This window comes from Semicossyphus pulcher, unplaced genomic scaffold (assembly GCF_022749685.1).
Source record: "Semicossyphus pulcher isolate SPU_LCO1_2020_fin unplaced genomic scaffold, fSemPul1.0.p SCAF_18, whole genome shotgun sequence".
Taxonomy (NCBI): domain Eukaryota; kingdom Metazoa; phylum Chordata; class Actinopteri; order Labriformes; family Labridae; genus Semicossyphus; species Semicossyphus pulcher.
Window position 1 is genome coordinate 5,057,252 of NW_027211691.1, and position 26,791 is coordinate 5,084,042.

The window sequence follows — 26,791 nt, forward strand, 5'->3', positions numbered from 1 at the left end:
CGTGGACAACAACATGAAAGAGTCAAATAAAGTTGAATAACATTCAAACTTTCTTCTTTCAACTCATTGTCCCACACATTCTTGTTCTGTTCCTCCACATATAAAAACTCACTGTGTCCAGTTGATGGCCACTGGTCAGCCTGGACTCCCTGGGGTCAGTGTTCGGTGTCGTGTGGAGCGGGTCTCCAGTCTCGATACCGGTTCTGTTCCAGCCCCCAGCACTCTGGCAGCGGCCTGCCGTGTCTTGGCCCTCACAGAGAGAACCAAGTCTGCATCAGCACTCCATGTGACCGTGAGTTTGCTTTTAGTCAGTTCATATTTGTATATATTTTGCCGTCAAACCTTCTATTTGTTTTCTTTTCTTCATTGCCGAAAGCCACAAGATTCTTAATCTAGATGAATCCACAAGTTGTCAGTCAAGAAAATTAAGACCTGGATGGATGGAACAAGCTGGATCAGTTTGTCTTTGTTTTCATGTTGCCATTTTATGTCCTGTCTGTGCTTGTTTGTGTATTTAATGCAGGTACATGCTGTTCACCCTGTATATGACAGATATTATCATGTTTTTTAATTGATGTCACTTCCTGTGTATACCAGCTAATACTGAAATGTAAATACATTTAAAACTAAATATGTATTTGCTAACCTGTATTCGTTGTAAAATTGTTCTATTTCATCGTGATGTTCCTGCTCTTTCCAGGGGACGGTGGCTGGGGTCAGTGGAGTAACTGGACGGACTGTACCAAGTCATGTGGTGGGGGGGTTCGAAGCCGGAGGAGGGAGTGTGACAGTCCCAGTCCAGAGGGGGAGGGCAACTATTGTGAGGGGCTGGGAACTGAAGTCATGGCCTGTAACACTGCGCACTGTCCAGGTAAATTTACAAAGTGTGTTGAATGCAGAAGAGGCTGTTAGTTTGGAAGGTCTAAACTCGAATATCATTTGATTCTGTATCTATGTGTGTGTATTTTCAGTGGCACCATGCTCGCAGGTCCCAGGCACAGTGTTCAGTAGCTGTGGTCCCTCCTGCCCTCGCTCCTGTGAGGACCTGGCTGTGAGTGTCACACTGATCATGACTCCTGTTTTCACCTAAATAATTGTTGATAATGAAGCAAATTGTCCTTCTGTCCCTCAGCATTGTGAGTGGCAATGTGAGCCAGGCTGCTACTGCACAGAGGGAAAGGTCCTGTCTGCTAACGGGACGGTCTGTGTGGAGAGAGAAGACTGTCCCTGCCTGGACCTCAGCACTGGGCACAGACTGGAACCAGGGGAGACCACTAAAGCCCCTGATGGATGTAACAACTGGTCAGAAAATACACCTACATGGATGTTAACCCTAGTTATATTTTAAAAACAAACGGGAACAGAATGATTATGATGTTGGCATCTTGTTTCAGCACCTGTGAGGGTGGAAGGCTCAACTGCTCCAGAAACCCCTGCCCAGGTTAGGAAAAACAGCTGCTGAAGTTGTGCATGATCACTAAACAACATAAATACATGATGTCTTTCCTTCTCTGAAAAATATTTAGAGTGACCCACAATCAAATGTTAAACAATAAAAACCTGCATGGAAAACTAATGTGCATCTACATAAATATATATTTACCCCCCCCGTGTGTGTTTCCAGTGGCTGGTGGCTGGTGTGAGTGGTCAGAGTGGACTCCGTGCTCCAGGACGTGTGGGGCAGAGTCGGTGTCCCGCTACAGGAGCTGTGGCTGTCCGGAGCCCAAAGCTGGAGGGGCAGCTTGTGCTGGAGAACAGGAAGTACACAATGGGGTCGGAGTTCAAATCCAGAGACAGCCCTGCCCTGTCATCACTTTCTGTCCAGGTAAGAGGCCACCACAAAGTTTTTTTGCTATCATAAATAATCCCCAAAATAAATAATATTCTGTGTGACATGGAGGTTTTTCTCCACTTGACAGGATGTCATTTTGGTATCTTTTATTCCAGTTTTTCCAAATTTTCTGTTGTATCATCCCCATTTTTTATTCTTTTCTCCACAGGTACACAAAAATAAAAGTAACTTCTTTTTGTTACCCTGTTCCTGATAACTTTTCTATTCTTATCTCCCACTCTATGGAAAGAACACCCAAGTTGTGATAAGGAAAGAACTGCAGATTTTTGTTCATAGTTCATAAGATAAATTGTTTGTCTCTCATTTTCTCTGTTTCTCCCTGCAGTCCATGGTTCGTGGAGTCCCTGGTCATCGTGGTCGGACTGTGACGGTTGTGCCGGGTCGTCTGCTCGCACCAGGCAGTGTAACAGTCCTCCCGCCAGGTTTGGTGGCCTGCCTTGTCTTGGAGAGAGCAGACAGAGACGTGGTTGCCATGACAACATGACTGTCTGCTCAGGTCAGCTTAATTAAGGATTGTGTATTAAGTGTGGATTTATGTTATTAAACACTTGTGTCACAATCAAAGGATTGGAAGGAAATGAAGAGTTAAACTTGACCTTTGGTGAAGATGTGGAAAGTAATTTAGACAGCTTATAACAGGTTGAGAGAGGTGCTTTACAAAGAAATGTATTATTATTATTATTTATGTATTAGAAACAGAGTTAGAAACAAGGTTGCATCCATAGAATATTTATATCTGAGTTTGAGCAAGAGTAAAGTTGCTACTTTACTAAAAGTAAACACTCTGCGACATATCCGCCCATGAACGTTCCATTTAAATGGCCATAGTGTTAACCAGCACCGGGACACGTGCCGCTGATAACGGGGATACACTAAGCTGCCTGCCGTAACTGAAAGCCTTGATCATCCAGCCAACATTGTGCGTGACAGTAGCAGCAGCGTCGGGTGCATGAGTATGTTGAGGTTTAGGGGGGCTTGAAAATATGTTCATCTACCAAAGGGGGGCCCTGCAGAAAACGTTTGGGAACCACTGGGTTAGGGGACCAGTAGTCAACCTCAACCCTTTAAAGATTCCATTTTACCCCCAATTAGTCTGGCTAGGTTTAATTTTGCTTTTATACGACCTCAAACTCTGTGAAGCCTCCTACACCATAAAACCTGTTCCTCCACTGTTTGTGTTATTCTCCTGAAACTTGACTTCCTCCTGTGTTCTGCAGACTGTGGAGGAGGCCAGGAAGAGTGGCCTTGTGGGAAGCCCTGTCCTCGCTCCTGTTCAGATCTCCATGGTGACACAGAGTGCTTGGAGTCCCCCGGGTGCCAACAGACCTGCGGCTGTCCGGGGGACATGGTTCTGCAGGATGGAGTGTGTGTGGCCAGGGAGGAGTGTCGCTGCAAATACCACAACAGCTCTTCGACTGGTCTGCAATCTGTTTATGCGATAATTGCTAATAATAGTAGTTATACTGAGAAGCAGACTGGACGAAGCATAGTTTATCTTATCAATACATTTCTGTCTCTGATGTAGAGATGACATTCAGCGGACTTGATTCCACTAATGCATCATGGGTATGGCCTGGTGGATCTGACTGGCAGTTTGCAAATCCAGGAGATAGCATCATCAGTGACTGTAAAAACTGGTACAGCACAACCTTAAAGCTCTATAACACCTTTACAACTGTCTACAACATAGATTAGAGCTGCAATTGATATATTTAATATATACATAATATATTTGTTGCCATTCTCACTTCAGTTCGTGTGAGGCTGGCGTTCTGCAGTGTCAATCAGTCCCTGGCTGCCATGTTGACGGCGGCTGGAGCCAATGGGGAACCTGGACCGAGTGCTCACTTCCTTGTGGAGGAGGAGCCAAGTTCAGGAGACGTCAGTGTAATAACCCGTCTCCTCAGAGCGGTGGGAGAGGCTGTCTGGGAGTCACTGAGCAGCAGAAAGACTGCAACGTACACCCGTGCACAGGTAGTGCAATCCAAATTAGAATATTTGTACTCAAACGCAGCAGGGAAAAATGTCTGTCCCCCAACTTTACTAAAGTCCTAGCATTGTTTTCTTACTTTACCCTTACAAACAAAAAGCTTTCATCCCTCATGGTAATTTAAACTGACTCCTTACCGTCCATGCAGTTGTGTCTTTACATCTCAGTGTGTTTTTGCGTGCAGACTCGGTGGGTCCATGGCTCCCCTGGTCTAAATGGTCCGTGTGCTCTGTCAGCTGTGGTGGAGGACAACAGTCCCGCTCTCGTCTCTGCAGCTCTCAACCCTGTAGCGGCCTCTCCCGCCAGAGCAAGACCTGTAACACCCAGGTCTGCCTTGGTGAGTCCGGTTTTCCTCGAGAACACTTGTAGCTATGGCCTTGAAGTTTTAATTTCAGTTATTATTAATTGTCGAAAAGCTTTCATTTTCAGACTTTTATCTTTTTTTTGTGTCTCTACGCCGACATCATGTTCTTGTGTAGAAGTGGGCTGCCCCCCTGGCAGGTTGTACAGAGAGTGTGAACGAGGTGAAGGCTGCCCGTTCAACTGCGCTCAAGTCAGCGGCAGGGAGGGATGTTACTCTGATGGCTGTGAGGAAGGCTGTCACTGCCCCCCGCAAACATACCAACATCATGGAGCCTGCCTGCAGGTGGGTTCCCTGTCATCTGAGCTACCATAGCATTCTGGTTGCAACAGCTTGCAACACAAAAGAACAAAGCATTAGTAAAATATAAAGCTACCGAATTACAAAGCTATTTATTTCAAGTTCTTCAAAAGGGTTACAATGATGAGAGAAAACGTAACTCTAACGTGTGTTTCAGGAGTGTCCGTGTCTGGTGGACAAAGAGTTTCTGGCCTCTCTGCAGAGCGTTTCCATCACACCAGTCTCATCTCTGCTGCTCCACAACATCTCTGAGGGAGTGGAACTTCAATCTGGCGACACTTTGGTCCATGACTGCAGCACCTGGTGAGCAGATTTAAAGATATCGCAATTTGAAATCTTAAAAAGTATGAAGCGCTATCGTTGCGAACAAATCTGTCCCATTACTTTGAAAAGATTTCTGTGGTAACTTTCCCATCATTATCACTGCTGTTATAGTCAAACGCCTCTGTCCACTTGCACTAAACCCTCACTTTACCTCCTCTCTGTCCCCTGTAGCGGCTGTGAACACGGCAGGTGGAACTGCTCCTTAGAGTATTGCCCAGTGAATGGCGGCCTCTCTCCCTGGGGCTCCTGGAGCTCCTGCTCACTATCCTGTGGAGGTCTGGGACTGAAGACTCGCTCCAGGGGCTGCACAAAGCCTGCACCTGCCTACGGAGGGAGAGACTGCCAGGGGGCACGCCAGGAAACAACCTACTGCCAGGCCCCAGACTGCCTAGGTAAGTACTGTATGTAATAGATGTGCTAAGGGATGGAGGAAAGTAATGACACTCAGTTGCAGAGGGAGATTAATTTGGTACTGTGATTATGAGTTTCTAAATCAATCAGTCATATATCGTATTAGGGCTATTCTGTAACTTTCATACCAAGAGGTGGAGCTTGTTCTAATATTGATGTTTTGCTTGTTGTCGACAGTAATTGTGGGTCCCACAGAAGAACCACTTTTACCAGGTAAATTATCCCTTCATACAGAGTTTAGTACCAGCTCGAGTCTTCCACACTCTTCATTTCCGGTTTTATCAATTAAATATGTTTTACTCTCTTTTCACATCTCTTTGGCCTCCTTCTATTCTTAAATGGTGGGCGGGGCCTTTATTTACCTCAGCTGCAGAGGGTACCAGGCTTTTATATGAAGCAGGCTTATGTTAGAGAAAGGCCGTTTTTTCTCTTTCCCTCTGTACATGTGGTCATATTTTAGTATGAAGCCTCATTGTTCTATGATCCGCACTGTTTGCGCTGTTGATTTGGATGAATAAGGTTTACACAGCAGCACTGTATCAGTTTGTTCCCTGCAAACATATTTATTGGTACGCATATCCTCTTAATGCAAAGTGCATTACAGTGAATTACAGTAAGCTTATGAAAAGTCCTCCATTTATCAAAGTTAACTAATCGTCAAGGACATGCAATTCAACACATAATTCATCATATTGTGCGAAGTATGGCCAGTCAAGTACCGTAGGGTAAATATAGCCTACACACGTCATAAAGTAAAAACCAATTACAGATTTCCCCTCTGGGGGATGAATAAAAGTTCAACAAAACAAATCTACGTAAACTCCAGATACAGGCATAAACATTAACAACGTTCCAGCACAGTCAAATATCTTATATATTTTTACCACTCATCTGCAGACAAAATCCAAACTTAAAAACATAAGATCTGCCTAAAATATAAACATTACAGCTGACCTTAATACGGTAAATGAAACAGTGCAATTACAGGCTATTTTCCCCCTCCTCAACATTGTCATCCACACCATTATCACTGCCGTCCTCATCATCAAGAACAACTAAGTTCATTGTGAAACAGCTTCTCCTCATCTTCCTCATCCTGAGCTGCTTCGGACCTGTTGTTCTGGTTCAGCTGTCGGGCCTATACTTTTTTTCCCGGCCTGTGTTTGGGGCCGGCCTTTATTTGTTCGTGCCGACCATGCCCCTCGCTATCTATAGAGAGCCGGATTTTATTTGACTATCATCCATCTCTTTCTTCATGAGAAACACCCCCACCACAATTTTCTCCTTTATATCCCTCAGATGATGATGCTGGCTTCTCTCCCTGGTCGTTATGGAGTCCCTGCACTAAGACCTGCACTGATGCTCTCAACCCGGCCAAGAAGTCTCGCCATCGAGAGTGTATAAAACCTCCTTGCTCTGGACGCTCTCACCAAGAGAAAGCGTGTAACCTGCCCCAGTGTCCAGGTATGACCTTTCATATTCTCTCTCTTTGCTGCTGTCAGAGTCTATGATGGCAATTCAATCTTCCTTGTACTAGTCAACCATGTTTGTGAACAATACCATTGCCCATAATGGATCATTTTAGTTCCCAGTTATAGCTGAAGGTGGCTGTGTGAACATTAAGCAAGACGCAGCTCAATAACGTTACAGAAAGACTGCAAAATATGTGATAAGGTGAAAACGGCCTTTATTATGGCTTCTTTAGAGGAAGACTTATTCAGATACAAGTAGCCAATGCTTGTGAGAGTACATGATGCAGAAAGTGAACACCAGTCACTCTTCACACAAACTGAGTTTCAAAACATCCTTTGGTTTGCTGTTTGGGATTATTTGTATTGAGGCTTGCTTTGTTATTTCCCCAAGGCTTATCTCAGAGACGGCAGAACAGGTTTTGTAGTGGAATTGCTGTTTCATGTAGACATTAAAAAGATTAGTACGAGCAAGCTGTATTGTGTAGTGACTTTGTTTGAGAATATGGTGAAGTTTTATTTGCACGCAGGAACCTAATTTAGTCAAATCTAAACAGGAGATAGACAGCTTGCTCTTTTTAGTTTCTGCTCTATCAAAGAGTGTTATCAATATTTTCCACAAGCAAACAAGAATGTGCTAGAAAAAATGATTATGCCAGGTCTGTATGTGTGTGTGTGTTTGTGTGTTTATGTGTGTACACACATCGCAATAGTGAGAGACAATGTCGGTTATGAATTCAATTCTTATTTTTCTTTTTATGCAGCCATTATTCTGCTCTCAAATAAACTTGATAAACTGTTAATTTGATGTGACTGTGTTGAAAAGAACTCTGTGTACAGTTTACACTTAAATGAATAGACATTGCAACATTACTATGAATATAAAAAATGGTTTATTGTAGTCGTTAACCGTGAAGACAGATATTAGAAATGGAAAAAGAGGACAGATTTAGAGAGAGGACAGCAATTTAACCAAAGCATCACAATAAATACAATCTCGGATCCCATGGTCTATAGGCTGACGACGATATAGCCTCTGGGGACAGCGGTGAACGTGCCGGGCGTGTAGCCAGCAAGACTTCCTTTTCCGCGTGCTGCATTGTTTACAGAAAAATATGTTTTTCTTGTCTTTACTTTAATTAACGGGTCTTTCCTTCGCCGAAATTTCAACATCATGATGCAGATTAGTAAAAAGTAAAAATGAAGCTTTGTCAGGTTTGTCCTCAACAGGAGAAGAAAACTACTTTATAAAATCCTCGTATGTTGAACGGAGGTCAGATCGATCATTTCTGATGCATTCGAGGAAGTCGGGAAGTCTGAGATTAATAAGAAGCTAAATCATCAGATAGCCACTGATGGGAGCCGGGATGTCGTTACGGTGCATTATGTTCAGCCTGCTTTTGCTCTCCACACAGACTGATTTTCCTGCATGTGCCGCAGCCTCCTGATACGTGATTGGTCAAAATTACTCGGACTACAAGCGTAATACAAGCGGAAACCAGAACACTTGCCCTAAAAACGACGTCCCTGCCTACAGATACTACATTTCTATGTAGAATCTGTAAATAGAGATGACATATATCTCATGTCTTCTTATATCTGTTCCCAGATGGAGGCGAGGTGTGTGTAGGGGCTGACTGTGCACGGAGGAACTGTTCGTGGACAGAATGGGGGGAGTGGAACTCCTGTTCGCGGTCCTGCGGAGTGGGTCAGCAGCAGAGGATCCGAACCTTCCTCAGCCCCGGGACCAACGGCTCCTGGTGTGAGGACATCCTGGGAGGGAACCTGGAGCATCGTTTCTGTAACATCAGGCCCTGCAGAGGTCAGCTAGCTGATCGGCATGTCTAATCGATCTGCAGCTTTCAAATGAAAACATGTAGAAAATTTGTCTGTGACTGTACTTCCTGTCAAAAGTCTATGTAGGGAGACATGTCAAGTTTTAGTGTTTCATTGTTTTGTGTTTCATCTACCTCCCAAGATTTGTTGTTTTGTAGTTAAATTGAACAAACTTTTAAAATCCTCCAGCACCTACAGTTGGTTGGCCACAAAATTACAGAACTTTGACTCATGATGAAAAAAAATTTGAACGATTCTTTGATGTAACGTATATATGTTTGTTATAAAACCATGCAGAAGCTGTGGTATCAATTTTTATACCTGTGCCAATCTCCATGTTTGTTTGTTTTCTTGCCTTGATGCTGAAGTGGATGGAGGTTGGTCACGTTGGAGTCCCTGGTCCCGCTGTGATAAGCGCTGTGGTGGCGGACGCTCCATACGTACCCGCTCCTGCTCCAGCCCTCCACCCAAGAATGGTGGGAAGAAGTGTGAAGGAGAGAAGAACCAGGTGAAACCCTGCAACACCAAACTCTGCGGTGAGACACACCCATCGTGTTCAAACACACACAGTGTTGTTGAGTTCAGACCCCAAGGACAGTCTATCCTGTGCAAAAATACAAAAATACACGGTCATTAATACATCATCTGTGTTTAAAGAATCAGCCCAGCCTGTGGTTCAGCATTCTTGGTGAGGCTCGTTATGCCTGCAGCATCACGGGAAAATTCATGACCTTCTGTTTGTGTTTTGTCAGATGAGAAAGGGTGCCCGCCGGGCCAGGAGTTCGTCTCATGTGCCAACCAGTGTCCACAGCGCTGCTCAGACCTCCAGCAGGGAATCGAGTGCCAGGGCAACACCGAATGCCAGCCCGGCTGTCGCTGCCCTAAAGGCACTGATGCTACTATCCTTTTATTAACAGATAAGCCAGAGTGTTTGTGTGTGTGTGTGTGTGTGTGTTTCTGTTTCAGTTTTTTCTGGTTATCTGGGTGATTCTTCCCTAAAGCTTTTGTGCCTGCTGGCATTCACAAGATAAGCATGATAACGTGTTTTTGTGTAAAAACTGTATACCATGGTATCAAACTATGCCGACAGTTTTTCTTCATATTATTTGTCCATGTTTTAAGTCTGTTTCTGAGGTTTCTGCCTCAACTTTAATACAGTAAAAGTAATGAAATAGATTATTGGTGATCACAGCATGGAAAAATGTCCCAATTATTCTGATAATCAGCAGAAATCACTGTGAATAATTTGCACGGGAATCAGGGATGTAGCTAACAGTAAGAACACTGAGGTCAAGGGTTTTTCTACTAATTCACTAATTCACACTCACAAACGGATAGTAGCAAACTCCCACACCGGCAGGCTTGACATTTGGAAGCATTTTGGGGTTCAGTGCCTTGTCTTAGCTGAAGGATGTGGACAAGAGGACTGGCAACTCTGTAATGCATGGACACCCTTGCTTCCTATTACTGTCCTCTGCGTTCCAGCCTCATCAGGTTTCCATCTTAAAATTTACACCTGGCAGTGATTATATAGGCTGAATCATTTTTTTCATTCTGAAAAGTGAGATTTTGCAACTTTAAGGCCAATGAATAATAACAATAATGGATTCAATATTTATCCTTCAGGAAGGCAGCATACAGAATACAAAATTTTTAACCTTTAACTGAATAGCCAATCTTTAAAAGTCTCATTAATGAGCTGTGGACAAAAATTCAAAAACAGTTCACAAAAGGCCTGTGGAATATCTTTAGATAAAGTTAAATGTATGAAATGAAAAAAAAGAAAATCAAGATCCTTCTTTTAGTTCTGTGAGCAGTACAAAGAGCGTTTTATTCAACTGCACTGTGTTCTCATGGATGCAGAAATCTTTGAGAGATATCACAAAACCTGGACACATAACACCAAATCACTCAACATGGTTACATACAGCTAGAGGTGGGTGACAAAGTGTTTTTAGTTGCCTGCCTTTCCCAGGTAGCAATCCCCCTAAACCAGCTGCTGCAGTGTAATGAAATGAGTCCCAATAAAACCCTTCTGTCTGTTCATAAACATCTCACGTTGTTTAAGTAACTAGTGCATGTTTTTATGTGTTTGTGTTCAGGCCAGTTGCAGCAGGATGGCATGTGTGTGCAGCTGTGGCAGTGTGACTGTGTGGACTCTCTAGGACAGATTTGGGCGGCCGGCAGCTGGCATCAGGTGGACTGTAACAATTGCAGCTGCTCTGATGGACAGCTCCAATGCACCAATCACAGCTGCCAGCCCTCCTGCGTTTGGAGCTCCTGGTCCAGTTGGGCATCATGCAGCGTTTCCTGTGGACAGGGTCAGAGAACCAGATACAGGTGAGGCAAAATGCATTCAAAAATACCTGACTTATTATGATGCATTGATTGTTGCATTCTTGTTTATTAATCAATCCTCTTACGCATTCCTTGGTCATGACAAATATAAATTACAGTCATCAAGTAACATAAATCCTGTGCATCAATTGTGTGTCAGATCTCTGATCCCAGAGAGTGAAGGAGCAGATTGCCAGTTTGAGGAAGTCCAACATAAATCTTGTGACCCAGGACCTTGCCCACCTCTCTGTCTCCATGACGGCCGCGAGCTCAGTGTGGGAGACACCTGGCTGCAGGGCGAGTGTAAACAATGGTGAGTTGCATGAATACAAACACATTATATTTTGCTACTGAATGGTTTCAAATACTGCCTTTATTTGTTTTGTCTCCTAGCACATGCACCCCAGAGGGAGATTACTGCCAAGACATCGACTGCAGAGGTGGGTCACTGTGTTTGTTTTAGAGACACATTTACATTTGACCTTTAAAAAAGGATCACATTACAGGTAAAGTAATTTTAAAAGATAGATGTCCAATGATTTAATCCTGTGTGTTGTTTCCAGTGGATGGTGGATGGACCCCATGGTCAGTGTGGTCTGACTGCTCAGTGACATGTGGTCAGGGCACACAGGTTCGAACTCACGCCTGCATCAACCCCCCTCCACGAAACAACGGGTCTCAGTGCAGCGGGCCAGAGAGAGAAACACAGGACTGTCGCACTCCTCCCTGCCTAGGTTTGTAATGTTCAAATGCATACTGTATAAACTGTATGTGTAATCTTGGAAGAAAAATATCAGCAAAAGGGTAATGGCAAAGTGCTTTGCTCTGAGCATACTTACTCTCTTGTCCACAGATGACCTTTGCCCCTGGTCACCATGGTCACCGTGTTCCCAGAGCTGCGGTGCGGGTTCTGTGTCACGGCGCAGGATGTGTGTGTGTGAAGAGGGAGGAGATGCAGCGTGTCCCGCTGAGATCGAGGCTGAGAGGAGCAGGGAGGAGACCCAGCTGTGTTATAAACAACCCTGTCCAGGTATCAACAGAGAAACTCAGCATTGTTATGTGTCTTGACGTGTGAACAAGTGGCCACTTATTACAATAATCTCAATTAAATGGCATTGCTTTACTTAACCAAACTTAATTTGTCCTGATGGTAGCTATAGCTGTAGTTTAACTTTGTCCAGTGTAAAATAATTATTGCTTTCAAAGTAATGTGCTTTCCGACAACAGGAATGTTCCCCAGGAACTAGGAACCTTTTTCCGTGCTACCAGGCTAACTGTAGTGTCCCACAAATGATGATACCGTCCCATTCGTCGCGTTTTACGGCGTTGTCTTTGTTGTGTGGCCTATATCTTCTTACCACCACCTACTGGACTGTCGGTGTAGTGCAGTTACTTTTATTGCTTCTCCATACGTCATTGGCCTGATTTGCATAATCTTCCCTGGACCTCAGGCCGCTGTGGAAACGCAGACATCAATGGGCAACAGGAACCATTTAGTTCCTTGAAGAAAAGTTCCTGGAACTAAAAGTTCCTGGTACTTTTGGTCAAAAAGCACCCTTAGATTTCCCAACATTGTGTGAGCCCAGGTGTCCATCACAGGGATGCACTGAATGCTTAGTCGCTGCTAGGATGCTGTTAATGTTCTCAGGTTTCTATAATTTGTTGTTGTGGCACATGCTCATGGTTGCTAATAACATTTTTGTTTTTGCTTTGACTCTTCTTAAGTAGTTGATAAGTAATGCAGATTTATATTGGTTGCAAAAGAGGATAGCTAATTTGTAGTGTATAAAAAGATCCTTTGTATGCTGATCAACTTAGCAATATACTCACAAGTTCAGTGTCTCAGAAGTACAAGTTCAAGTGGTGCTTCATAGATAGAAGTGAATTACGTACAACATGAAGTGTTTGTTTAAAGTGGTTGTTGTCTTTGTCACTCAGGCTGTCCCATGTCACAGTGGAGTGTTTGGTCTCAGTGCTCCTGTGAGTCTCAGAAGCAGCAGCGCTACCGTGTAGCTCTCTCACCAGCCACCAGGGGGCAACAGTGCACTCCTGTAGAAACACAGAGCAGGACATGTAGCCTGAGTCCGTGTGCTGGTGAGTTAACAACCATGATAAAAACACTATAAACTGTGTCTGTATAATAAAGTTCATGTTGTCTACATCATGTTTTTTTTTCTGGTTTTTAGACTGTGAAGCTCCGTTTGTGTACGCAGCATGTGGTGCTCCCTGTGAGAAGCAGTGTGTGCTGCAGGGCCATCCGGATCAGTGTTTGGGTGTCAGGGAGTGTATACCCGGCTGCTACTGCCCACAGGTAAAGATTTTATTAGCAAGTCTGTATTATAGAGTATATAAGCTACATTATTTTAAATCAGCATTCACTCGCACATTCTTTTACTCACAGAAAAAATAACCTCTATGGGATCATTCTAAAAATGTCAAAACCAGAACCAGTGTTCATGATTTTTGTTTCTGAAAATGACCATAACATTATGTCAAGCTAAAGGCACAGTCCTGATAGCTTATACATTTCAAGCAGACAGTTTTAGACCACTTTTTGTGAGGTTTAAACACACCTTGCAATTCACATTCTATATTTCGATCGGACATCGAACCAGAATGCTGAATAATGCTCCTTCTCCTAACAGTAACTACAAACTCTACTGGGCCTTGCATCAGTATTCAACCCCCTTTCACTTTTCCATATGTTCTCATGGGGCGGCTGTGGTTCAGTGGTAGAGTCGGTCGTCTCGTTGTAGGTTGGGGTTCAAGCCCTGACCGCCACAGCCACATGTCGAAGTGTCCTTGGGAAAGACACTGAACCCCAAATTGCCCCGAAGGCATATGGGCATAGATACTGATTGGAGATTGGCACTTAGGCCTCTGCCATCAGTGTATGAACGTGTGTGTGTGAATGGGTGAATGTGACATGTTGTGTAAAAGCGTTGTGAGTGGTCAGAAGACTAGAAAAACGCTGTATAAGTACAGTCCATTTACCATGTTACAACTGCATATTTACACAGATTTTGTTGGTGTTGTATGTAATGGTCCAGTACAAAGCAGTCCATGATTTTGAAGTAGGGAGGTGGTAGCAGATATTGTGTGGTATTCAAAACCACTTATTTTTCAGATTTGAGTGCTTTGCTGTAACTCTGATCAAGTGCAACAGATTGCATTCAGGTTAATTTGTGCATCTACCAGATGCCTGCTTTTTGGATTGCTCTTGTTTGTAAGTTAGACTTTGTGGGCATTTTTACTGTTTATTTGAATTCCAGGTTGTAAGTCCAAGGGAGGTAAATACCTGCGTATGCGAGGCTCTGTATATTTGCAACATTTAAGTGTTTTGCATCTAGCAAGTAACATCTATAACAGTGCAATTTGCATATTGCTAAACTAGCATTTCTGCATAAGACCAGAGCAAAAATATACTGGCATGAATTTCTAAATGGAAATATGCTGTCCTGCATATTGTTGTTAATACATCACTTTGACGTGAGTGGCAATGACAATTTTATAATGTTGTTTGGTCCAGTTCAGAGGTTTCCAGCTTTGATTTATAGCTCAAACCTGAAAAATCATTTCTGATAGATAGATGATACAGCAGCAGGGAGGAGAGATGAAATGAAATATGGAACAGAAAGCATTACAGCAGAGGTGTAGGACGTGCCAGTTACAAGAAAACTGTCATCAAACAACCCTGTTTCACTGAAGACTTAAGCCTGCAAAATCTGTTTTCTTCACTTGGGGAGAAAGAGTAAACAGATTATGACCACAGCACTGACATTTCATCACTTTTAAGGTTAACATAGAAACGTGTTACCACATAGTTGCTTATTTTCCACATCCTACACTTAAAGAAAACAATATTTGTTCATTTTAAGATGTTCCACCAGGCAAATGCAATTCATAATGCATTCTTTCTAACTTAGAGTTTTGCCATCCAGTCCTTAGGGAAAATCTGCATCCTTAGCTGCTTTAGTTATCCATATATCCACTAGAAAGTGGCTAAGTGCGTCTTTTTTCTAAATGAACTAAAACATGAGACATTACCATCCAGGGCCTCCTGCAGCAGAACGGTAGCTGTGTTCCTCCAGAGCAGTGTGGCTGTGTGCACCTGCAGCACCAAGCGTCAGGACAACCACCCACACCTGTCACTGTCCCTCAAGGGGCCACCGTCGCCATCGGCTGCAGTACCTGGTAAGTCTGTGTATGGGCAAAATCTGGCAATCTTAATACAATTACATTTTATTGCAATAATGTAAGCGAGGGAATATATTGTGGGGTTTGTTTTACAAGTGCATTAAAGCTGAGAAAAAAATAGAATGTGAGATCTGCATTTGTGTACATCACAATGCCTGTAACATCTATCTTCATAGCATTCAGAGCAAAGGAATTTACATTTGCCTATATTATTTATTATTTCTTTTTTGGGCCGTTTTCGCCTTTATTTATAGGACAGCTTTAGAAGACAGGAAATGTGGAGAGGAGAGAGTGGGAGGTGACATGCACCAATTGATCACATAGCAGGAATGGAGCCTGCGATCAGTGCGTCAAGGACTGTAGCCTCTGCATATGGGGCGCCTGCACTACCAACTGAGCTAAACCAGTGCCCCATTTGCCTATATTATTAGGAAAATAGTATAATGTGTAGTAGTTTAAACTCTTAATTAAACATCACTAAACATAAAATTGATAAATGATATTTCCTTACACCCAGTTGGCAGAGGGTGTAATGGTTCTGTGTCAATAACCAAATAACTTCTACAACTTTTACAAGAAATTAAAAATCACTTGTACGCTAAGTAACTGAACAGTAACTGAATGCATGGGCAATGCGTGTATCTCCCCATTTTTACATCCAACAGGAGGAAAAGCACAGGTGTTTATAGAAGCATTAATGATGGCTGTATTGCATTTAGCTGCTTCAATTTCATGGTCCTAGTTGTGTGCATGCTGACTGTTTGTCATGGCTTTCTCAGACACCTGAATAGAACAGAACCATTGTTAAAGTTATTATTAACATCTGTGCTTTTCCTCCTGTTGGATGTAAAAATGTCCACTGTGAAAAAAGCTGAGAAAATACCAATCTGCACCCCCCAATATACAGTAGACAATATGTCCTCTTATCTGCACCCTCTCAGCTGATCTGTCTCCTGTTATTTTCTATTTATTTTAAATGTATTTCCATTTTTTAAGGAAAACATAAGTGTGTGACCCCCGTCCCAAGTGTACACTTGGTTGCGGCCAAATTAAGCCAGCACACACCGGTATGTTCGCCAAAGATGCACTCCGTCTGTGCAGGGTTGTCAGGTTCGTGGATTTGCCATGGAATATGGCAACTTTTGAATTGTTGCTGCAGGTTCATTTTTTTTGTCTGCTGGTGGGTAGATCTATAATAAATGCAAAATTACATGCATACCATCTTTATGTAAAAATGTAGCAGAGCAACATGATAATGAGGATGATGAGGAGGAGAGAGAACAGATTTGTGTCTATTTTATAATACATTTGGCAATGATAGTGATGCTGATGGACTTCAAAATATGTATATGGTTATATATATATGGTTTAATCCGTAGGGGACTTCTGGTATTTGGTTGATTTTTGGCAGGTTCTGTTGAATTCAGATGGTCGATGTAGTTGTCCAAACGATTTTCTAAATGTGCGCCTTTTTGAATATTAATATTATAGAAATGTGGGAACTGCACAAATGTCTATACCATGGATATGCCCTTGACTGAATGCTCTTTTGGACTTTCGCCTGGCTGCCAGTGTTTATTTACCTCTATGCTTAATCTTAATCATTCTTAACTATGTCTCTGTCTTCCAGCCTTTGCCATGATGGAAGTTTGCAGTGTGACATGAGAGAGTGTGAAGGTACAAGGCAAAGTAATTAATATAAAGCGGAGATTAATATTAAGTGCTTCTGGTTGAATAATTGACCCATCATCCTGTTTCCATCTTCTTTCAGTCATCCTCAGTGAGTGGTCACAGTGGACTCCATGTTCTCCATGTGTACCTTCTTCATCTGTGCTGCAAAGCACCTCTCAAACAGGACTCACCAACAGCAGTAAGATGATCTCAATCCAGAGGCGTTTCCGGGCCTGTTTGGACCTGGATTCTGGTCTTCCGATCTCCAAGGAGGAGGAGGAGATCCAGTGTCAGGGACCACTGGTAGAGGAGAGGCTTTGTCCAGATGATAACACCTGCAGAGGTAATAATGTATTTCCAACCTGACAAAAAAAGTTCAGTCTGAGCTCTCACTTTACCCTTTTTCCAAGTCCAGAAATAAAGTCTATTCCTCAGTCTGCCCTTGTCGAGCTCCAGTTGCTCCTTTCACTCCGCAGGGAAGAAAAGTAATGAATGAGTTTTGCGTCACAGGTTCAGCATGTTGCAGCAGTTTGACACTTTGCTCCCATCATAAGAGTGTATACCAACAAGGCAGCAAACTATTCAGAGCTACACAAGCATGGCACCATAGAATAAATGAATAACTGACTGGATCAGAGAGCTACCGTGGCAATGAAACGATTCTTGCATTGCTTCCTCCGGGGAAAAGAGGGAAATACTTTCATGCCAAAATATGGGTGGAATACAGAACATGGCAAATTGATCTGTGTTACATCTCTGAGAGCAGGGAAATTGATTCAATCAATAAGTGTTTTGCAGAAGACAAAATGCATTGAGACCAGTTGTTTAAGTGAAAAGGCAATATCAAAAGACACATCTAAAAAGGATGTTTAACAAACAAAATAACAGAAAACTATAAACCGAAATGTAATAATAAAGAATATCCTGTAGGAAAAAAATACTCAGAGCTGCAGTGAGAGATATTAGCGGTGTCAAATCTAATATTTTAAGAGTTAAAGCAGTCGTTAAAAACTGAATGCTGCATCGTCTTAATTAGTTTTGACCCTGTGATTAATCAGCAGACCTGTCCCAAAGGGCCCGAGAGCTCGTGTTGATGGTTCATAACATAGTAGATCTGAGACGTATTTTAGCAGCAAACCATCCAGTGAAAGATCAGTTATTTAACACGCATGAGGCCAGTCAGAAACCCCTGAGAACTGGACTGATGTATCCCACTTTCTCTGTCTTAATGAGAGCTTTAGCAGCAGAATTCAGAATGAGATGCAGCTGCCTGGCAGATATGTCACACAGCCACAGTATTTGAGCTGCACTAAGATAGTGTTGGATAGGGTTTTCTGAATCAGAATAAAACAGATTAGGGACGAACCTGAAAGTCACACAGTTTTCAAGTGCAATTTCACCACAATAAATAATTGATTCTGATTGCTTAAGAGAGAGATCTGCAAAACTGAAGACGGCACACTGAAACTGAAGTAAACAAACAGAACACAGTGCGGGATATGGCGGTGTTTAAAGACGGTGAACATGAAGTAAACATTAAGCAGAACACCTTCAAGGTGAGACAAGACCTGAAGGTCTTAAGTCCTGCACACCATGTCTTGGTTCCATACCGCGATAACAACCTGCTAACTGTACACTATCCCTTACATATGGTTTGGGGGAGCATTTGAAATAGAAAACAAAGACCAGATTTCAAATGTTCTGGATAATCTAGTAACAATCTAAAGTAAGGTACCAGATTTTCATCTGTATATCTGTGAAGATCTTTGTCTATAAGAGCTTGTAATCAGTATCCAGTATGAAGAACAGTATTGTGCATACACGCTGCAGCTCTCTTCTCATTATTCCCAGAAGGAGTGAGAATGGATTCGAAGAAAGGAAGAGTTAGATGTCCATGCGTCCGTAGGGATACATAAGGTTGATTGGATTTGGTGTTTTGTGTGTGCAAAGAATGACTCATTCTCAGACCTATCATCACTCCATTCCTGCCTTCTCCCTTGGATATGAATTTGAATGGCTCTGAATTACTACCATGCCCAAGGGATCCCTGGTTTGATTTTGCATATCAGATATGTGAAGTCTTGTACTTCATCATAGTCAATCCAGATATGAGCTCATTTGGACAAACAGAGGTTTTATTCAGGATGAAACAGCAGAACAAACTCTAACATATACGGTATATCTGACATCTCGCCAACTGTGCAGTCCACAAACAACAAATACGCTGCTGTGGTTGTTGATGATGATGAGCAATACAACAATTACAGCTATTATAGCAGTCATCATCATAATTACAGTCATTATAATTAGGACAAGAATAGAATTGATGGTGGTTAGAATAATCATCCTATCCTTCCAGATCTGTGTCAGTGGAGTGTGTGGAGTGCCTGGACAGCCTGTGCAGAGCCGTGCAGCGGCGGAGTCAGGCAGCGCTACAGATGGCCGCTGGCCTCTCCTCCAGGACCTCGGTGTAAGAGCCAACAGACCCAGAGCCAGAGCTGTAACACAGGACTCTGCCCAGGTACAACTGTTTAACATGCAATACAGTGAGAAACAAACCATTACAAACACAAAGTCTTTCCAACCCCTCTTTAATAAAAGTAAAAAGCACTCTCTGCAGCACATGTAGTGAGTTTTGCTCTTCTCTTTATTTAATGAAGAGTGGGAAAGATTGATTTTCCTTGTTTCCAAGGTGAGCGCTGTGAGGACAGGGGGCGGATCTACCAAGAGAGTTGTGCCAATCAATGTCCTCGCAGCTGCACTGACTTATGGGAGCATGTGCAGTGTCTCCAGGGAGCCTGTCATCCAGGTGATTTTTGACCTCTTACATGATCAGTAGTTTAAAAGAACCTTTGATAACTGAAGCAGCCAATAAAATATCTCTTCAATTTTTCTGCCTTGTCTTTAATATTTCAGGTTGTCGCTGTCCAGAGGGTCAGTTGTTACAGGATGGTCACTGTGTGTCAGTGACAGAGTGTCGCTGTGGTATCCCATCAGGCAATGGGACGCTGGAGTTCATGCCAAAAGAGCAGCTTCCCATGGACTGTAACACCTGGTGAGTTGAGCTTGTGTGAAATATCAAGTTAGAGCTTGTAGAATAGTTTGTCTGAATTGGTCTGTTATATTAGAAGGCATGTCTAACATTTCAGACTTTATAGCCTGTCCAGGTCTCTTATGCTATCGTCTAGAGCTCAGATAACTTGCTTTATCACTAAGCATGAGATCAGGCATTGATTTTACCTCTCCAACACCCCTCCGTCTGCAGTGTGTGTAAGAATGGCACCCTGGCATGCACCAAACTTGCCTGCCCGTTTTATGAGCCCTGGAGCCCATGGAGCTCCTGCTCAGCCTCCTGTGGGCGTGGCCAGAAGACAAGGACACGCCTCTGCCAGGACATAGAGGGCGGTCCTTCCTGTGCTGACACCTCGCAGACAGAGAGCTGTAATGACATGCCAACATGTCCAGGTCTGATATGTAACACAAACTGAATGCTGAATGAACATCTTTCACATCATACTCGTCCATGATATTGGGCTACTAAAAGTTTTTTTTTTTAATCGTCTGTCAACTGTCCATCCGTGTCCTCCCCCTCCCTCTCCAGTGGGATGTTTCTTGAGCGAGTGGTCACCATGGAGTGAGTGCAGTGCCACCTGTGGTGGTGGGTTGTCAGTGCGGAACAAGACAGTCCTTAGAGAGCCAGAGCCTGGTGGGGTGGCTTGTGTCGGACCACTTGAACAGCACACTGTCTGTAACACCAACAGCTGCCTGCCTGGTAACAAGAACACACACACCATTTATTTTTAAAGAAGCAATATAATTCCTAAATTAGGGTTCAAGAAAGTTGTTGCTAAGCAACTCCCTAGAATGTTAATTAGGGATATTTTCAGTTGGTTTACGGTGTTATGAAGTAAAAGGTGTGACCTTAAATGTAACTGAGCCAATCTGTTTGTACAGTATGTACAGCGAAAAAACACACTTGTCTGTGCATTAAAATATATACTACTCAATTAGTTTAACTAACATATATATGTAGCTTTATTACTTTTGTTACTAACGATATGGCCAAAAGTACATAGTACATAACTGTATTCGTACAAAGACACACAGAAGACATTTATCCACTATTTGTGCCAATGTAAATCTTCTTTTTTTGAGTAGAATATATGAGACATATTGGAATTAATTCTAGGTTTCTATGTGTGTTGCAGAGTGTCCCAGCGGACAGGTGTATAGTAACTGTTCAGGTTCCTGTCCATTTACCTGTGAGGACCTGTGGCCACACACTCAGTGTTTGCCTGGACCCTGCACCCCTGGGTGCACCTGCCCTCCAGGACAGGTCTGTACATTTCTGTTTGTGTGTCGTTATGCATGTGTGACTGGTTGGATAGCTCTGAATCCATGATAAGATCCCAGGCTTACTGTGTCCCTTACAGGTGTTGCATGAAGGCTCCTGTGTATCACACGTTGACTGTCCCTGCTCACCTCTGTCCCTGCCGGCTGGTTACCGGAGCTGGAACATCAGTGCTGAGGAGATCACAGAAGCTCTGCTGCCCCCTGGAACCGCTATTCACCACCTCTGCAACACATGGTGACGCATTAAACATGCTTTCACCTATTAATTCACTGCTTTAACCATATTATTAAGACCAGATCAGACAGACTGTTTTTTGCTCATAGGACCTGCACCAGGTCGACATTAGAGGCTGGTCCTTTAGTTGATATTGTCAGAAGTGAACCTGTGCTTCCACACAGAGTCTCTAGCCTTAAAAAGACCTGTAGTACTTTTACATTTAGGTAGCCCTTGTAAATCTGTTGAGTCAATCACCTGATTGCGTCGTAGAAAGTAGATTGCATAACAAAATGAAACCAACTGTAAGTTAACATAATAATTTCTTAAGTATCTACTGACTTGCAGCATTTCCTCATGCATTTATAATTTAGATTTCAACGCTTCATACTACGACCATGCAACATCATTTAAGTGTGTATCTTTTATGAGAACTTTAAAACACTTGAAAACACATTTATAATTTTGTAATCCCATAATTTGTGTCTTTTTTGATATCTTGACAACTGTATTGTTATATTTTATTTTTATTTTTATTACCAAGATATCAATTGTTAATCATGTTAAAATCAATTTTATAAATTAAAGATGTAGTATAAAGCAATCTCTTAATACACACAGATTTAGTTATAATTTCTTAATACTAAGTAATTGAGTAATAGGAAAATATTACCATGTACTATGTTTTACATTTTATTCTCAGTTAAGGTCATTATCATAAGTCTAGGTGTCATAAGTAAATAAAGTAATAATCTCGAAGATTTATATGTAAATAAATGTCTGTTAAGTCTCTATCTATCGCCGAATGAGGTAACACAATGGTGATTGAGCCTATGGCCCACTGATGAAAGCCTTTGCATTTGCAGTATTACAGACTGGGTACTGGGTCTGTTTGCAGATACAACTTCAAAAATAAGTGAAAATCCAAAGAAAAAGAAACAAATTCAACGCTCAGATGAAGGCAAACAGTCTAAAATGGAAAGCGACCTTCAGTGAGGAAAATCAAGAGGTACAACCATGGACGTCCTTGCCGTTTATTGCCATAGGTGCCGCCACAGAGAATGACACTGAAATCTTCGTGATTACAACTTTAAATATGACTCCAAAAAGTCCTCTGAGAACTTCCAAAAAATCGATATGATCACACAAAGTCAGACACTTTGAGCACACATCCACCCCAATCTCCAATCTTCTTTTTTGCTTAAATGAACCAAATAAGTTTTACAGCACAAATCAGAAAGTATCTTAGGAGGCTGAGCACAAATAAAAGACCTACACGAACTAAATCAATTTCACTGAAGTAAAAGTGAAAGCCTTAGACAGAAATATAGAAGTAACAGAATGTCCTTGCAGCAGTACACACAGGGGTTATGGAGAGTTTGGTGTAACTTTAAAGCCTACTAGGCGAAGCAGCACCACTGCCAGGTAGACCGTTTTCTGGTTTATTATTTTAGTAAGTAATTAGGCGATGCTATTATGAATCATCTTTAAGTTCTCAAGTGATGTGGAACTGTAGAGTTGAACTTCCTTGCCTCGGTTGAACTGTGCAGTCCACAACCATCCAGTCTGGTACAGTGATATCTGCTGTAATAGATATCTATCATGCACCAGACATGCTGTAAGTCATTTCATCTCCCTTGCAGAAGTTTTGATACTCAGTTGATCTGATGGTGCCTTGACGTGCGCCATGATGGTTGGTTTTGGTGTCTCAGTGTTCTCTGACCTGATTCTTCTTCTAACCTTCTGCAGTGTGTGCCAAGAAGGAGCGTTCAACTGTACCTCTGAGCTATGTGATGGTGAGTGATGCTCTGTCACAGCTGCTAACCTCATGCATTTCTCCCTCTTCATAGGGTATCTCTCTTTCAGCAATGAAAGCTCCACAAACAATCATCTCTGGTTGAACGTCAGGACAGTGGTTGATATGTAAACCTATCTATAGTTAGTAACAGCTGCTGCAACAGTTGGCTCAAATAACTGAGTGACAGCCGCATCAATCACAGTATACAAAGGCCATTACTGGGTTTTTGTTTCGTAAACACATGATACCATCTTGAACGAGCAGGGGGAGAGCAACAGGGCTGAGAGATAAAGAGGAGCAGAGCATCAGAAAGTGCATCCGCTCATATCCTCATAAGAGACTTAGTAGTAGCTGAGTAGCTCTGCCCGAGGGTTTTGTCCGTCATCATTTGTTGTACAGAATTTTCTTTTTCACAGAGAGCAGTGTTTCACAGAGTGTAAAGGTTCAGGTATTTGTCATTCTGGCAACGATTGTAATATTTTTAAAACCTCTGCTCACAATAACATTTTACTCAACACCTGAATAGTGGATATATGAGAAACAGGGATTCCTGCAAGACATATGTGAATTGGAGTGTTTAAGGAGTTTTTCACTCCTAAAGGACTAAAATTTAACATCATGTTGTCATAGTAAATAAACAATAAGTACTTGTGATAATGACAGTTCATCCAGTAAAAGCTGGATCATTTATCAAGACTGAAAAGTGAAAAGTCACACAAATGTGTAAAGACGGTTTGACTTCGAACAGTCAACAGTGATGAGTGATGTTGTACTCAATATCATCACGGGTAGTTGATCTAGTTAGTAGGTCTAGTTGTTTGCACGAGGCCGCAGATAGTCACAGCATAACATCCGAACCTCACTTTGAGTGTGATGCTGAGTTGCTTTTATACAACAGTTACACAAGCGGCGAATAGTAGTAAACAGTAATAATCAACAACAGATTCTTTTTTTGCTCCACCAACTTAACTAGTTCCACCACTTAACTGAAACTGAAATGTTGTTGCCAAGCAACCCAAACATTCTCCTGCACTCTGTGTCGCAGGTTACCACAGATCAGCTGTTTTTAATCATGTACATTTATCTGTTTGTTTTAATTTATCAACCAGAGAAATAAGAGTCTGCTGTGTGATTTGGAGGTAACAGCTAGATCAATGTAGACATGCACAGTCTGCTGTAACTTAACAGTATTCAGAACACGTGGCTGAGGCGGAGTGGTACACAGAGTGATGTACTCTATATCAGCACTCATGGAATGCCTCTTCTCTAATCAGATTACTTGGTCGGGACTCACTGTTGTATAAAGTGATCATCAAAATTCATCTCACCCCATTTATCACAGAATGTACCCCCGAGCTGCCTTATGGCTGCTGTAATAAAATGCTTAGCAATTGTCATTTATCATAGTGTTGGTATTATTATTAAAAACTATACAGCATATACTTTTTTATTTCTATTTTTATATATACATTCTACCATTTGCCAATTATTTTCTTTTTTGCCCCAGTAAGAAAATTTGCAATTCACCACAGCAGGGATGAAATAGGACTCATACTTTTCCCGGTTGACCTTGTTCCTAAGTGTTCCTAAGTGTTTCCTAAATCTCTACTAAGGAATTAATGGTGACAAATTTACAGAATCCAGAGTTGTGATTGATGCAAATATGAGGATAAGACCTGGCTCAACAAACACTGGAATTTTTCTCTAAAGCCAGAAGTGAGTCTGTTTTAAGATGAGGTTTGACACCTGTGCAATGTGCTGGTATTTGTGGGTGCCTGTTACAATTCCAGCAGCAGCGTTCTGAACCATTTGGAGACGGTGGAGGGAGCACTGACTGACACCAGTATAAAGTGCATTACAGTAGTCCAGGCGTGAGAAAATAAAAGCATGTATGACATTTTGCAAATTGGTGGGAGACACGAATAATCAAATTGTTGAAATTATGTTGAAATTGGTTTCCTGTTTCTGCAACAATTACTAGAAATTATGATACATTTGGCAATCAACAAATTTGTTACATAGAAGCAATTTGGACATAATACCTGTAATAGTACTTCTAAACTGAGGGACAGTTCTCTGATGTTCCGCTGCTTTACTGCTGCAGGTTTATGAAGGTAAAATGACTTCTACCACTTACTTAAACATGCTTATATTCTTCCTCATCCTCCTGCAGTGGACTGTGAGTGGGCCAGTTGGTCCTTGTGGAGCCCGTGCTCAGCTAGCTGTGGTACAGGGCGACAGCGCTCCACCAGAATCATTCTGCAGCCCAGCCAGTATGGAGGGGCCCCCTGTGAGGGACCTGACCACCGCACAATGACCTGCATGGCCCCTGACTGTGGTGAGTGAGAAGAGGGAAGATTGTTTGATCATAAAGGATAATAATCACAATAAAAACAATAAAATCATTGTGCAAAAAGGATAAAATCTGATGGTTTGGTTTTACAGTCCTGGCTAACTTATTTGCTGTTGATGCATCTGAAGCTTTCCGTTCTTACACGGCTCATACTTTGAAATACAGCTGAAATGACAACTGTTGCCAGGGGAGATCATCAAGAACAGCTAGTTATATATATGCACATAGATGGTACATATATGCTGTAATACTGAATGTCCCGCCCCGTCCACACCTCATTTTGACTCCCTATACTCCCTTACCCCCATAAACTCATCATTAATTTATCTCCACTTTTTAATTGCTCCCTCCCCATCCAGCTATGTCTTGTCTCATCTTCCCTCCTCTTTATTTTCTCCACTCATCGCTAACACATTTTCCTTCATCTCATTGTGCTCCTTTCCCTCTCCACCTCTGCAGCGTGTCCTGTTGGGGAGCAGTGGAGGAGGAGCGCATCGGAGGCGGCCCCGCTGTGCGAGAGGAGCTGCGAGGACATTTACTCCTCTCCTGTCAACTGCAGCCACTCCACCGAGGGCTGCGTGTGTCAGGAGGGGCTTTATCGAAACACGGAGGGAGTGTGTGTCATTCCAGCCCTCTGCCCCTGCCATGACCAGGGCATCCTGCGGGAGGTACACTGAAACACACACACACACGCTGGCTTACACCCAAAGTAAACAGACATCTGCTATCCAGCTCACTCGGCAGCTTGTACCTTTTGTGCCTGCCTCTTTGTGGTGTGTGTATGAACCTTACCATGAGCGGTGTGTTTACGTTCCCTCCCATTCACTCCCATTGTGTTATTTACTCATAAAGAAGGGCCCATTAGAAGATGAGTGACATGCCCCGTGGGCCACATTACACCACAATGCCTCTCCAGCCCTCAGCTTCATCAATTATGTATGTCGTACCGTAGAAAGCCGGCTCTGCGACCGCAACAGGGCTAGCCTGCCAGGAATTATTTATGATGGAGGGGATATTATAAGATTATAAGAATTAATCATACACTGACAAGAGGTCAGATCCCCTCCTCTTGATCTTTTTTCTTCAGGCCTCTCTCTTTCTCTTTCATTCTCTCTTTGTTTCAGCCTTTCCCCTCTCATATTTCGGCTTAATCTCTCACTAGTCCCTCTTCTTCCTTCTTTACAGGTTTCTCATTCAATCGCTCATTTTCTTTTTTCTCTTTAACTCCTCTCTCCGTCCACCCTCTACCCCTCTCTGTCACTCTGTCTAACTGTCTCTTTCTTTCCGCCTGTCTACTCTGTTTCTTTCTGTGTATGAGTGTCACC

The 26,791-nt window shown here is 42.6% G+C and overlaps 1 protein-coding gene across 1 annotated transcript in view; it reads left to right on the top strand.

Annotated features, from left to right (window-relative positions):
- sspo (SCO-spondin) overlaps positions 1-26,791 on the top strand; it is an 83,995-nt gene that overhangs the window by 38,917 nt on the left and 18,287 nt on the right. The window contains 36 exon segments of the mRNA XM_069667821.1: positions 109-292; positions 701-871; positions 972-1,051; positions 1,133-1,302; positions 1,395-1,441; positions 1,625-1,825; positions 2,178-2,348; positions 3,070-3,270; positions 3,378-3,489; positions 3,606-3,664; positions 4,027-4,179; positions 4,322-4,488; positions 4,661-4,806; positions 4,999-5,219; positions 6,538-6,702; positions 8,317-8,529; positions 8,912-9,079; positions 9,296-9,430; positions 10,646-10,883; positions 11,041-11,193; positions 11,274-11,320; positions 11,444-11,614; positions 11,734-11,910; positions 12,819-12,974; positions 13,067-13,191; positions 14,935-15,074; positions 16,708-16,754; positions 16,849-17,091; positions 19,108-19,269; positions 19,441-19,557; positions 19,665-19,803; positions 20,014-20,213; positions 20,957-21,084; positions 21,182-21,336; positions 23,065-23,111; positions 25,926-26,134. Of these exon segments, the coding sequence (XP_069523922.1) occupies positions 109-292; positions 701-871; positions 972-1,051; positions 1,133-1,302; positions 1,395-1,441; positions 1,625-1,825; positions 2,178-2,348; positions 3,070-3,270; positions 3,378-3,489; positions 3,606-3,664; positions 4,027-4,179; positions 4,322-4,488; positions 4,661-4,806; positions 4,999-5,219; positions 6,538-6,702; positions 8,317-8,529; positions 8,912-9,079; positions 9,296-9,430; positions 10,646-10,883; positions 11,041-11,193; positions 11,274-11,320; positions 11,444-11,614; positions 11,734-11,910; positions 12,819-12,974; positions 13,067-13,191; positions 14,935-15,074; positions 16,708-16,754; positions 16,849-17,091; positions 19,108-19,269; positions 19,441-19,557; positions 19,665-19,803; positions 20,014-20,213; positions 20,957-21,084; positions 21,182-21,336; positions 23,065-23,111; positions 25,926-26,134 (5,418 nt within the window).